General features: G+C 34.7%; 1 protein-coding gene across 4 annotated transcripts in view; it reads right to left on the bottom strand.

The window, feature by feature from the left end:
• Nucleotides 1–291: 291 nt before the first annotated feature.
• PDE4B (phosphodiesterase 4B) overlaps nucleotides 292–14,936 on the bottom strand; it is a 208,318-nt gene continuing 193,673 nt past the window's right edge. For 2 of the 4 annotated variants that reach the window (XM_039362294.1, XM_039362298.1), the window contains 9 exons: nucleotides 14,461–14,554; nucleotides 13,295–13,473; nucleotides 12,435–12,533; nucleotides 12,121–12,285; nucleotides 11,117–11,216; nucleotides 10,084–10,238; nucleotides 9,864–9,986; nucleotides 6,921–7,103; nucleotides 292–2,288 (listed from right to left, as the gene is read on the bottom strand). In XM_039362294.1, the coding sequence (XP_039218228.1) occupies nucleotides 1,923–2,288; nucleotides 6,921–7,103; nucleotides 9,864–9,986; nucleotides 10,084–10,238; nucleotides 11,117–11,216; nucleotides 12,121–12,285; nucleotides 12,435–12,533; nucleotides 13,295–13,473; nucleotides 14,461–14,554 (1,464 nt within the window). In that variant the 3' untranslated portion in view covers nucleotides 292–1,922. The remainder of the gene's footprint in view (nucleotides 2,289–6,920; nucleotides 7,104–9,863; nucleotides 9,987–10,083; nucleotides 10,239–11,116; nucleotides 11,217–12,120; nucleotides 12,286–12,434; nucleotides 12,534–13,294; nucleotides 13,474–14,460; nucleotides 14,555–14,936) is intronic. The other 2 variants (XM_039362296.1, XM_039362297.1) reach the window with 1 other exon arrangement.

Here is a 14,936-nt window from a genome sequence, read left to right as displayed (position 1 = left end):
TTTCTTCCAAAGAGATATAGAACCAAGCAATTATAAGGGAAATATTTACTTGAATTTTGAACCTAAAAATATTTTTAAAAATCTCCATAAAGTTACCTTTGTTTCTAAGTTTTATTTTTCAATTTAAATGTATTTTTTAATATTTTAATATCAATATTACAAGAATATAGGTAATTTAGTTTCAAGTGAATGCATGTATGTTATATTTGAATAAGAATATGAAAATTAAGGTCGATTGAAGGCAGTTGAGTATGTGTGTGTCTGTTTACCTGAAAAGATCATCCAGGAAAGTACAGACTAAATCATGCTTTCATTTATTCACTTCATATAAAAATCTCTTCAGAATGCATTTCAACACAATATATAATACTATAACAACATACATTGTGTGAAACTTTCAAACAATAAAATAACCACCTGGAACAATGCAGTGTTCAACAGACATATAAACCCATGTATCATGCACAGCTGTGCTGTTTTCATCAACTAGTTAGTCACAAATCGGACTGAAAGCTTGAAACATAGCTTTACAAATCGGCACTGTATACATGCCTCACAAGCTTTGTTGGAAGAAGTTTCACAGCACAAGTATAGTATCAGTTCACATTTTGTCATAGAAACTCACATTGGCTGCTTTAAAAATTGGAAAATGACAGAAGGTTTTGTGGCATTTACTGGGCACATCCTTTTCAACATTTCAATAGTTTCATTTCTGCTGAACAAACCATCCTAAATCCTCACCAGTTACCAAACCATGATTTCCAGAATCCAAATGAAAATGAAAGCCCTGGGAGCCAATGTCTGAATGCCCTTTCTGGGTTCCATATGTCTCTTTCACTGTGCTCCATTTCACGCAGTACAAAAAATTACAAGAAAGGCAACTCTCCTTCAGAGTCTTCTACATAAATAACATCACCCCTGACTGGCAATGTTAATTTATATAAATTAATACTTACAAAACATTACATTATATACAATACATAATAAATACACTGTTATAAACAGTACTGGACGTGTAATAGCTCAAGGCAAGTTGAGGAGAAGAAAAGGAGACTCAGCCTAGCAAACATGAATGGGGGGGAAAGCACAATAGGACCAAACACAAAAATTCCACTGAGTTTTGTTTTTTAAAGGGGAGATTGTCCATCATACAACATGTTGGTTTTTATACGTAGTGCATTGTCTAATGAGAATACAAAGCTACTTTATCCTGTGTACAACAAAAGTAAAAAACAGTTGAGTGGAAAACCATTTGTTTATGTGTGGCAAGTAACACAGGAGAAACCTAGGTTTCGTGGGACCAATAAAGTGACGAGTGGTGCAGTAATGCAAAGGAGGAGGGCACCCTGCTTTATTTACTGAGTCAAAACAATTAAACTGCAGTACAACACGAGTATTGCCCGTAGAGAGGAAGACTTTCTTCATTACACAGGATTAATAATAATATAAAATATATATTGGTATCAAACAAGTTTGTTGTGTATTTAGTAGGCGTCTCGAAAAGATGTGGAAGTGTTTATAAAAAAGGCACACGGGTCTGAGACAGGTGCACAAATTTTAAATGCAAAATTACGAAACAGTATTTTGAGCTGTTGGACCTAACCGGATGTCCGAATCTATTAAGAATAGAAAATATAAATGATTGTGTGTCATTCCCTATCGAGCTTATTCAGTAACAGCTCACCCTGCCTCCCTACCATCAGGATTATTTTGTTTTTGGCTGACAAAACTTAAGCTGCAATAGATATCACCTGTTAATTCCTGAGCAGTCATTACACACTCTTTAACCCTGATTCCAATCTCAAGTAATTGGAAAGTCTTCTAGCCAATAACAGGTGCTGGCCTAAGAGCCAGACTTGCAGGCTGGCACATGAGACAATCTGCATGTGCATGAATAAAATCACCATTACAGATATAGTACGTTAAGTATCAATCGGCGATGCATCTTTTGTCACAATCTCTATATTAGTGTCCTGCTGGGAATCTCTTTTTCCTGGGGCAATGACACAAAGTGTCTTGGTACTGCTGTAATAATGGATACTGTCACTCTCTTTCTCAGGCCCATTGGAGTCTTCCTCTTCGAGAGTAAGGTCAAACTGGAACTTCTCCATCAGGCCCTGACAGTCTTGGCTGCGTTCTTCGAGGGGAGGGGAGGGGCTCTGAGGAATCATACTTTGATACCAATTACGGTTGTCTTCCAGGGTATCCAAAATATCTTGGGCATCGGGCTGTACTAGGTCTGCCCAGGTCTCCCAAAGTGGATGAACGATATAATCAATGAATCCCACCTGCAATGCAAATACAAGAAATGTGTAAAGAAACATTGTCTGCACTCAATATTTATGAATTTTCTCTCAGCTTTACATTTAAAGCAATTAGAAATTATATTAGTATTTATTCATGCTGTGATTTATCTAACGAACCACTCAATTTGTTTTAAGGATAAAACAGAGTGAATACTAAAAACCATTAAAAACTAGATGGAATTCAATCATAAAATGATAGTCTAAGCATTAGAATCAAATGCCCAGTGGAATTAACACTGATTTTCCACCCATTATCTAAATCTCAGCATAAGCCAAGATCAAGGTTCTTTCTATCCTATCCTATCCTTTTTCTAATCAGGTTAGAAAAAGCCCAAATAATTAGCTTCACCCTAAAAAACACTTCCAACAAAATTCATAAATAAAAAGCTGCCACTACTGCAGCAGCAAATATCTGCTCAGTAAGTTCATTTTATTTTATTTTTAATCATTTCATGCTCTTGCTATATAATTTATGGCAATTATGTAAGGAACATCTGTATAGCAGTATTTGCATATGAAGAAACCACAAGGTACTGTCAATGGGAGCTATTTTTAATTATTAGGATATTCAGACGTAATGGAAATCATGGCATCTGTTGTCTGCTTGAGCTGAAGTGAATCTTGGATGCCTTCCTCCTCCAAGGAGGAAGAACACAGAGGAGTTCTTAAGTTTCTGTTCTAAAATTAAAACTGGTTAGTAACTATTTTTTAGAATATCAGAACTCAGGGAAAAAACTGTTAACAGCGCATCACATTAAACAGTGTATTATGAAAGGACCTATTAGCATTTACATTATTTGATATGATGTATAGATCGAAGAGGTCTAACTATAAAAGAAATGCTTATTGGATGTGGTTATTGTATCAAAGCACTACAATGAAAATTGCCATCTCACTAGACCAATAGTATCTATTTTTTTTAAAAAAAAGAAATATGACTCCTCTAAGTATCACTTAAAGAAACAGTGTAGATTAAAAATACTATGACATTTTAATAAAAATGTTTTTTTTTGTTTTATTTTTAACCAACAAAACAAAGCAAAACAAAGCAAAACAACACACATACACACGCAGTATATACTCCTCCCCTCTTTTTTTAAACAGTGATTACGTAACGGTAATCTTCTATTATTTACATTTCCCCCTTATTCTTCTTTAGAATATTTGTCCTTATTGCCCCGTTGTTTCTTATTTACATTTTTCTTCCTTCATATTCTACTTCTTATTAAGAATAATTCATATTATTATTATTATACATTATTATGCACATATTTTCACTTTTGACCTTTCCATATTTATTCTCCTCTATTATTTCTAGTCTCCAACCAGTCATACCACTTGTTCCATCTTATATAGTACTCTGTGTCTTCCTTTTCTTTTTTAATAAAAATCTTACTTGACTGAAACTTTGGAATTGGTGTGATTTTTAATGTTAGTATTAAAAAGCTGACGGTTTCTGCTTAGAACTTTCATGTTATTTTGCTATTTTGTGGAATTTATTTGGGGTTAACATACTTGAATATACTATCATTCAATGGAGAAGTGTATAGCTTTAAGGGGAAATAATGACTGTTCCTGGTATTATCCATTAAGTAACAAAGCTTGGGATTACGTTGCTTCTTAGTTGACAAGCAGGATGAATTGGATGGAGGAAAGTGAATGAACAATAAACGTTATGGAAAAGTTTCTTGTCTGACTGGATTTCCTTGCTTAACTCCAAAAACCGCTGACTGGCACAGGAAAATAGTTCTCAAAGGAACCCACCTCTGTGCTAGGATGTTTGGTTTGGAAATCACATTTGCCTCCTTCAGACACAACAGGATGTTGAACAAGCCAATACAATTCTATTGTAACTCCTGAGGTACCTTAAGCCAAAAAGTTGACAAAAAGTTCCTATAATCTACACTCAGTGGAGACTTTTTAGTGAAATCACTTTGCTTGGTTATCAGAACATGGAGAACCTTGCTCTTTACATCCATTTAATAAGGCAGGCCTCCAGAATTAAGCTGAGAGTTAATTTTTACAGTATTAGCTCAAGTCCAACCAAACAAACAAACAAAAAAACAAACAAAAAAACCCAAAGTGAATTACAGAAGATATTGGTTAATAATATTAATAATATTAATAATAATAATAAAATATATAATTTCTTTTTGTATGATAATGCTGCTATATTTCATCATCAAAAATATTAAGGGAATTTACTATAGCTAGTCCCTTCATATTATCCTCTATGTTAAATTACATAAGACAACACATGATCCCTCGGATAATAGTTTCAGACATATTTCCTTATCAGATTCCTCAGTGCCTTTAACAATGGCAACACTTCTAATGTACTGGAAAAGTTCTTTAAAATTCAAGAGATATTCAGAGATGTATCTGTCTTGAAAGTAGCACATGCTGAACTGTACATCAGGAGTTGGTCACAGGGAATGTTTTACAACATTTTGTATTATGTCATAAAATGCTTATGGTAATTTTTATGTCATAAAATATTTTATAAAATTTGCCAAATTTTAATTCCATATGAGTCCTGGATTTTGGATGCATTTTATAGGTTAGTCCATTTGAGACAGCTTGGTTCAAAAAGTTTTGCTGAATTATGAATGTTTTGCCCAATTAAAGGTTGCAGACACGAGAGTTTTAGTAGTATATAGTAGGGCTTTTCATCCGGTGATATGTGTACCACCTGTGGTACTTGGCCATGTGGCAGGTGGTATGCAACCATCCTAGAGAAGTGTAACGGGAGAGGGGAATGAGCCGAAGTGACCCAAGCCTGAGGGAGAGGTAGCTGCAGCTGCAGGACTGTCTGGGCTTGGCAGAAACCCCAGGAGCCGGCAGAGCTCCAGCTGATTGGCGCTTCTAGAAGCAGCACGGAGCTGGAGGTGAATTGAAGAAAAAGGGGTGGGGGAGGAAAGGCTATAAAAGGAGGTGGTTTGGGTGGGAAAGGGAAAAAAAAGATAACAGGGAAAGAGAAGGAGAGCTCAGCAGACAGGGAGGAAAGAGGGACAGGGAAGAAGCAGAAGCTGTTGCTGGAAGAAAAGCTACCGTGGTTTGTTTTCTCTAGCCAGGAGAATGCAATCAGTGCTGATGAAACGAAAAGCCAGCAGACGAGTATGTTGGAAAGGAGGTGGGTTTATTTAGTTCTGGATCAGCTGGCAGCTTGATTGGGTTACCATAAGGATTTTTGTACAGTTTTTACAGCGTTTTGTAATTCAGAGGCTCCTTTGTGTGCTTTGGTTATTGGAATATTTTAGTCTGTATTTTAGGCTAGTTGACTTCCGTAGGTTTAATCCCTTTTAAAAAAATGTAATTAGTTTTACCCCCTTACCTTGAGTCTGTCTATGGTTTTTAGAAAGTTTTCCTTGAAGGTAAACAGGCTTAATTTAAGGCTAAAACTTTTCACAATTCCCAGAGCCTTTCAGTCTCGGATTGCAACATTGTGACATGTGGACACACCTGAGGCAGCTTAAAGAAAAAATACCCCGACTTTATGTGTTTCTTTATTTTGTGAGCCTTTCTTGCTTTGCACTTGATTCCTGTGTCTTTAAGGATACAGGGAAGGGACTGTGTGTGTGTGTGTGTGTGTGTGTGTGTGTGTGTACGTGTGCGCGCATTCTTACTACACTGTGGAAAGAGCTCAGAAGGGAGAGAGGAAGAACAGACTTCCTCCGTTGCAGTAGAAGGAAACATTAACATTGAACCTCAACTTTTTACTTTTCCATAATATTATAGACTAGCCATTTCTATAATAACAAATTAATCTAGTCAGTAAAATCCTAACCCTCCCCCCTTTTTTTTTAGTCATCAAGTTTTTGACACCTTGCTAAGCATTGGTGGTACTGAAATATTGTCATGTCCTTTTCACAATCTGTGAAAAGGTTGAAAAGCCCTGGTATATACTGTAGATAGAAGGAGGATGCGACACTGAAGAAAGGTCTCTCAGTGGCTCAAACAAAGGAAGCTTCTGCAGTTCTAACCCTGACACTTAACCACAACATGAAAATGGCTCTGAAGTGCTCACAGTTAACACTGATTACTTCCTTGCAAAATTAAAAAAGCAAATAGAGAAAAGGTGCTGCATCTCGTTTCTTAGCAAAACATAAGTGGTTGGAGTAAGAGGACGTACTCTTTCCATTCTTGAAATCTCTGCTACTTGCTGACTATATTAGAAGAGAGGAAATAATGATGCCAGCCAGAAACTGAAATATGTTTGGCTAACCTTGGGCCTTGCTAAGAACACATACTGATCCAGCTTATCTGAAGCAGCAGGTAGCTGCAGGTAGCCTTTCAGAAGCATAATGTAGGATTTATGGCAAATAGATTGGCAAAATCTCCTTGTGCTGATGTTAGGAAATGCCTGCATTATTCTCTATGATTCAGTGGAATTTGGAAGTGGGATTATGTATAATGCTCTGGGTATATTTTTACAAAACTGCAATGAAAAGGTGAGATTAATCTGTCTGGTATGTTAAAGAGATGAATCTTTGAGGAATTTAGCATGACATTTTTTAAAGGCTGTCTTTCCCTAAGACTTACCGGTAACAGATCAATATTATTAATTATAAATTGGAACATTCCTGATAAATCAAAAAGAGAAAAGTCAAATACCTGAGACTTCTCCACAGAAGCTGTGTGCTTGTCACACATTGGGCTAATTTCCATCCCCCTCTCCCGTTCTTTGTCCCCTTGCTGGAAAAACTCCTCCATAATTCTGTCTGTCCACTGCCGATAGAGTTCAAGAGATTTTGTAGGATTACTTAAGTCAGCACAATGGACCATATTTCGGAGAACCTGCAATGCAAAATTATAATATGAAGACTCATGTAATCATGTAAAATAGGGCAACATGTTTTTATGTACTTATTGGTACTTTGAAAGCAGTTTCACACTAATAAACTTTTTGATTAAAGAGATTTGTTTTAGAAAATTTTATGAAATATATCTAAAGTACATTTTCATCAAGAGACATATCAAATTATTTGAAGGAAGGTCAACTGTAGATATGTAGAATAAATTAATTGTTACCAATTGTACTGGTCATCTGAATTATGCAAGCATAACTTCAAGCCAATTTAAGGTATCTACCATTTTCTTTAGTAGAAAACGGCTTTGAATAGTTTTATTCTTCTCATGTCTTCCTGTACAAGTACACATAGGAGATTAATGAACAGGAGATAAGAAAGATTTAACGTCTTTGTTTCAATAGTGAGCACTGGCACCGCCTATCGAAAGTCAGAGTAATCTAGTGACAAATGATAGGAGCATGACCAGGTAGTTTAGGGTTATTATCATTTCATCTCAGTGCTTATGTGCTAGTTAGTATTTCTCAGTCTTCTGTGAAGATAAGGTATAAGAAATATAATAAATATATAATAAAAATAAAAAATATATAATGAAAAATAAGTACATGTAGCCTTCATGACTTTGATGAAGAATGTATGGTCCAGATTCAAGGAGGTTAGGCATAGATAAAATGATATCTGATTGTCTACTGAACTCTGTACAAAGTATTTACCTAGACGTGTTTCTTTTGTCCTGGCAAACCTCTTTTAAACTGGAGGATTACCTGAAGTAATTCTTAGAACTCATGGCCTGCTTGCTGTAGTGCAAAGATGCTTCTACAACTAGCCTTTTGTCGAGGACACGAAGACATGTCTTTTTCACTCCAGACCTACTCTGAAAGAAAGCTTCCACCTTTCTTCCTTTGCTTCCAAAGTGATTGGTGTTTTGTTTTGTTTTGTTGTTTAAAAAAAGTTTCTGCCAGCAGAAGCTATGCTAAAGTCTCAGTCAGTTATAAACCCTGACAAACTTGGGCCACATAAGGCTATGGTAGACTGCTGATTTTCAGAACCATTTGCTTTTTGGCATGGGAAAAGCAGAGCCAGAAAGACGTTCCATCTTCGCAACCAGCTGGTGGCAAGTTTATGCAAAAGGAAACGGCACCTCTAAACACCCCTGCCCACTTCCTCAGACACTGGTGCTTCCCTTGCCATCAATTCTCCAATTCAGGCAAGGGATTATACCACAGGATTGGAGAAATGATACAGAAAATCCATTTGCTCCCTCTTAGTTATAAAAAGTAATGGGAATACTGGGACTCGGGGAAAGGTCTCTTTTCTCCCTGGCTTCTCTTGCCAATGGCAGAAGCGAGGGGAGAAAAGCAATAGAAAATAGTTGGTTTTTTTAATGCCAGAACTCTGATCCCCCAGTGTTTTAGCCACTGGCTCCAAAGAAAGCATTTCTCTCAGTCTTTCTTCCCTCTACTTCTGCTTCACTGTTGAGGCTTAGTACAGGTTGACCTTGTAGTTATTTCTTCTTTAAACTGGTAGGGTTTTCTGCACAACAGCATTATAAGAGCCAAATTACTGTCAAATTAACTAAGCATCAAAAGGGCCCCAAAGACATCTTGCCACACTAATGAAGAGATATAATTTGAAGATATTTGGGTCAGATTGTCATTCCTGGTGGGTGCACATTATTTCAGCTTAATTCTTTCTATATAGGACATTTTTATGAACAAAAGAGTAACTATTATCCCACTAAAGGGGTTTGCTTTTAATGATTAACTACTGCCATGTTAGAAATGGAAAATCTCTATCAGTCAGGTTGCCATTAAACAGGAGAGCAATAAGTGTCTTCTGCACTAAATACTGCCGCTAAATTAATTTCTCCTGTTCTGGAAATTGTATTCTGTGGCATGAATATGCAAAGCACAAAAGATTAGAATCTGCATAACTGTAGAATAAAAGAGATTCATAGAAGAAATCTGTTCCAACATTTGTGCTGCTTTGATGATTTTGAACATCCTTTTAAATATTTTTCTGAAGTGACATCTTTATATGCCTCTTATTCTAAAAATATATAGAGATTCAATACAGGAAAGTAATGAGGTAAATGTTCTGTGTCTATCACCATTAAATAGGCAAATAAGTAGAGAAAATATTCAAATGAATTCCCTATTTTTACGTAAAATATCCTTGTTAACATTTCCCGATGGTGAGGCTAAATACTCAATCCATCAACATGTAAGGGACATGTTGTGTGAATTGCACAACACTTTCCACACTATTAATCCAAGGGAACTCTAACTTCTATTTGTTGTGCTGTAGGATCTTGTTTTTTCCTGAATAGTTTGGAGGAAAGAAGAATTCAAGCCACCACAGACTACTAAATTCTCTCTTTGAGGAATGATTATATTATTTACATACGCAAAAGTCCCATCAGTCTCATCCCTAACATATGCAGATATTTATACTGGGAGAGAGCCTCAGTAGTATCCAGATGACTCCATTTATAATTTCCAACTATTTTTTTCAATATTCTTTCCTTTATTCAAACACTGCCTTATTCACTGCTATGTTAAAATTGGACTTCCTTGCTATACTGAAAGAAATATACCGGTGCTACAGAAAGGCTAGTTCCCTGCACCAACAAACAAGAATGTATTACATTGGAAACTCATAGGGTTGAGTGAGGGAGAGGGAAAGGGAGAGAGAGACAGAGAAAGAAAGAGAGAGAAAGTATGACAGTAAGATAGCTTCACAAACAGACCTGTATTCTATCAGTGTAGTTATCTAGCAGGAGGACTCCAGAACTTGTAACTTTTTTAGTTTCTACCATCGTCTTTAAATCTGCCAGAAGCGACATGTGCTTGGACATATCTGTTGCCAAGACCTACATGAAAGGAGAAAGATTTTTTTTTTTTTTTTTTAGGGAGCAAAACATCATTTTCTGTTTTAACAGAGAATGTTATGTAGAATCACATTCTTACCATGTCTATCACCATTTTCCTGAGACTTTGACGTTGTTTCTTGGTCAGATTGTGGAAGATGTCACAATGCTCTTCTTGTAGAAGTTTAAAACCAACAGCAAGATGGTGGTTTTCCAAGACGGACTCATCATTGTACATTAAAGCAAGTTCAGAATCTAAATAAGAAAGCAGTGATGTATTTAAAAGGACTCCATTAAGTACCATACATGATTTTAGCGAAGGTATCCTTCATTATACTTGAAATAATTTATTTTTAAAAGAGAATGTAAATAAAATTAATGAAAGAATTAAAAAAATTCTTTAAAATTCTTAAAAGGATTTTAAAAATAATTCAATGGGTAGCTGAAATAAAAGGCCTCAATCTAGAATTTATTAATTAAAAATAATTTCTCACTACAAAAGATAATTATCACATGTTTTATAAGATTTGACTACACACACGAACACATACACTATATACTAATGTAATTGTGTAAAATATTCTTGCAAATAATTAATATTCTTTTCATGTAGCATTCCAACTAATAGGATGCATCTTTTAAATTTTATTTCATTAACATTACTTTTTAAAACATTTGAAAGATCAGATCAAAGATCTATGCAATATAAAATATGGGTTCAAACTGCATGCAGCATAAAGGAATCTCAAAATCAACCTTCCCTTATTGCTAGTTTTCCAGCAACCAGTATTCAAAAGCCTTTGGTTTGAACTTTAAAACTTGGTTTATTAATCCATTCGGATGCTCTCAACTCACTTCAGATAAACTCCCAGTGTGTCAGTTTAGCATTATTTTACTGATTACGTACTTGATTAGTTATGCTTGTTTCTGTGTACTTTTAGTAAGCAGCATGGAAATTGGGAACCATGTGTAATGTGCAGATGTGGCCTCCATTGATAAGTCAACTCTGATATTCTCAACCTCACTTCTTAACTATTCTAGATTTTGTTTATTCTTAATAAGAGAGTTCATGAGAATTAATTATACCCATTGTATGTATATGGGTGTACTCATTAAATGAACAAAGAACTCACTTGTATTAATAAGGAACTGATTGGAGACACCAGGGTGATCTACATCATGAATTGCTGCTGCAAAAATTGCTGCCAAAATTTCTAAATCAGTGAATACAGCCTAGAAACAGAAAAGATCAACACATGACTTCAATGATAAATATAGCTCATCAAGTATCTGTTAACTTATTAACAACCTCCATAGAAAAAAAATGTGCAATTAAATCTGTGCATAAAGAACTGAAATCTTTTTTTTTAAAAAAGTATTAGCTACTGCCAATTCACTTTGACTATGTATCTGTGTTTTGATATGGTTTTTTTGGGGGTGGTGCAGTATTTCCAATACATCCCTGGCAAATCAGTAAAAAGTAAAAATGTAAGGTTTGCATCTCATGTTAAAGCAATTTTTCAAAACATCAAAAAATGCAGAATATTGCATAGGAGGTTATTAGTATGATCTCAAAAATGTAAACCCACATTTATATTCTTAGCAATAAATTTGAAATAAATAAATCTGAATACATCTTAATTAGTGCAAATCTAGTTTTTATATTAATGAGATAACATAAAGACATATTAACGAGTATAAGAATCCATACATTTGGGAAGGAGGTGATTGCTGAGAATAAATGGGATATAACAGAAGACTGGAGAAATGGATGTTTTACTCACTACATGTTTTGTAATCTTCTAAAATATTATGGGATGGTGTATGCTGTTTGCTTCAAGCAATCCATAAATTTACATCAAGATGGCAGATTACAATGTGAAATTCTATAATCTTATCTAATTTCTTTATGTAACAGGTTAGAAATCAGTTAACTGATACAATTGCCTTTTGTGAAGGAACTTGCAGAAACAATTGTGCTATACCAGAGGTATCAAAGCAAATGAATGATGCAGGAAATTTTACTTATTTTTACATTCAGACTATTAATTAAAGCATAATGCTATGATAAATTACCCAGTACAAGTAAATTATTTTGGAAGTATTGTTTTGTCCGGGGGGGGGGGAAGCAACTCACATCCAAAGCTGGTGTGGACAGAAGAACATGAGTAGACTGGGCTACATCAGCTGCATGAAGACTATTATGGTAAGCTACATCTGTGTGATAGTGGTCTTCCAAAGTCATCATGTAAGCTATAAAAGTGTCTGATGAGATTTTGAATGTCTTCAGTAGATCTCTTTCCTATTAAGAGTAATAGAAATTACAAGTAGTCAGAATATGATAAAAACCCAAAGCCTTCATTACTGAGAAAAGATGAAGTTAGTACTCTTTTATATATATGGCAATTGGAAGATGAAAATAATAATAATGATAATATCACAATTACTAACCTGAAAAATTGCATACATAATGCAAGTGAGAGGTCTACTGTGTGAGTATCTTGCAACATTAAATATATTCAATCCCCATTTATTCAGATCTTCTAGCTCCTAAAGAAAAAAAATAAAAAAATGAATGTATAATGCCATCACAAGGAGAATGCAGCCATATGTAGATTATAATTGCATTTATATAGAGATATCAAATCAATTTTTCCTTAACACCTAATAATATGAATTTTAACTACAGTTACAATTAGTTACCCCAAAAATATGGCATATGAAAGAAGAAATAATTTATTATATCAATTAGTTTCTGAAAGTGTGACATTCCCTATCTCCCATTTTCCTTATTCCTCCCATTGAAATTGTTTAACTGGGAGTTGATCTATACCAGTTTCAGAGCTGGGAGAGTTCAGAAATTAATTTTAAGTTTTCCAGATAATTCTATCAATATATTTTTTTCTCTTAGCAATAGTTTCTAATACTTTAGGATTAGAACTTTCTTCTTAAGAACGTATTTGTCTTGAGTCACTTATCTTGTTATTTTCCAAAGCTGTATCTAAACCTTTGAGTAATTTTTTCCCCATCATAACATAGTAGAAAATTGCCAAGATCATTGGGGGGGGGAGAGTGAGGGGAACAGATTAAACTATTCCCTTTAGCTAAATTAATTTCAACAGTTTTATTTTCAGTACAGTAATTAGCAACAAATTCCACGGATGAAGTTACTATTACCATTTTTGCAAAGCAGTCTCCTCAAAACAGATGGAAAAGTAAAAAGTATTTGTGGAGTATGACTAATATGTCTATTTTACATATGTATTTGTATTCTTCATTTCAAAAATACAAATATTATGAATCACACTGACCTTAGCTAAATGATCTTCCTTTTCTGTTTTCACACCAAATCTTGAAATACTAGTGTTATTCAAGCTTGAACTGTGCATTAACTTTTTTACACCACTGATCTGTGTCATAACCTGTTGTTTCTTCTTTTTCTCTCTGTCCTTCTGTGTAGGAGAAGGAATCTCCACATCATTCTGCTTGTCTGTATTAAAAGATAAAAATTAATTTATAATATTTATTAGGCACATTGGGTTAGATCCGAATAGATTATTTTGTGCCGGACAAGTTTTTGAAAATGGGCAGTTATAGAATTTCAGAATTGTTTTCAAAATTGTCAGACACAGAATGAAGAATGCATTTATTCCTTTGTTATTTTTAAATTAGATTTATATCCTGCTTTTTATTCAGAAGCTCAGCATAACACTGACCGTTCCCTTCACCTATTTTGCCCAATAATAATATGTGAGGTAAGATGGGCCAAGAGGCCATGACTAGCCCAAAATGATCCATGATTATCTGCTCTAAGCTAGTGTAAAATTTCTTGGGGAAACTATCTTTTGCAAGATTGCAAAATTATTGCAGAATCCTGGAAAGCATTAATGGTTGCTAAGTAACAATTTTCTTCAATATTTCTCTATTTGTAAATAATAATATAATAATGTAATAATAATAATAATACTGTAAGCCACAGTCATGGAAGTGAAATAGGCAGCTGTATAAATTTAACAAATTAAATATTTGCCTGCGCATATGTTATAATTAATTCTGCATGTTACTGCCCAAGCTTATGGACACATGGTTATGGTATGCACATCTGTAACACTGACATCGAACAACCTTCCCTTAGTTTTGTATTCTTCAGAGAGGAGGACTTCAATTCCCAGCATTCCTTAGCCTCCACGGCCACAGCTGAGAATTCTGAAAGTTAGAGAGTTGAATTACTCTCAGCTGGAGAGCATGCAGATGAGGAAAGGTTATCAAAGAACTTGTCCCACCACATTTTGCCCTGTTAATTTTATAGCTTCCTAGATAACTTCCTGTTTCCCGCAATCTCCTTCTTTGAAAAGAAATCCTTTCACTACCACGGAGATTGTTTCCTTAAAGATACTGAAATGTTGAGGTTGGCTTTGAGTGACGGTTTGCTCAAAGGGTTTTTACAAGGAAACAGATCCAATGTTAACTAACATACCTAGGAAAGTATTCGAAATATATTCAGAGACTTGATTCCCTGATCGGCTCATTTCTGAAAGATGTGTCAGCTCCCGGTTTAACATTCTCTTGAACTGTTGGTAATTAGAACATAAAAATTCAGGTTAAGATAGTCTGTTTACCTTACCGATGGATATACAATGCATTAACATCCATATTAATTAGAACATATACCACGTGACTAAACAAGACAGTCAGAAATACATTACACACAAATAAAAAATATTTTCTAGTTGTCATGCAATCATCCACTATTACATAATAAGTTTATGGTTTAAAAAAAGTCATTTAAAAAAATGGTAATTACACTTTTACATAATTCTGGAAAACTATTTAGATTTTAGAGCAGGTTTTGATTTCATGCTTTTAGGAGTCCTTTAAAGATGTCTGATGTCTGTCATTTTTTTACTTATAAAGGCAATTTCAACTTGCAGATATTTCCTGACAGGAACACTA

This window comes from Crotalus tigris, unplaced genomic scaffold (assembly GCF_016545835.1).
Source record: "Crotalus tigris isolate CLP2741 ecotype Arizona unplaced genomic scaffold, ASM1654583v1 scf7180000019417.274577, whole genome shotgun sequence".
NCBI classification, from domain to species: Eukaryota; Metazoa; Chordata; class Lepidosauria; order Squamata; family Viperidae; genus Crotalus; species Crotalus tigris.
This window is presented reverse-complemented; position numbering and strand designations above follow the sequence as displayed.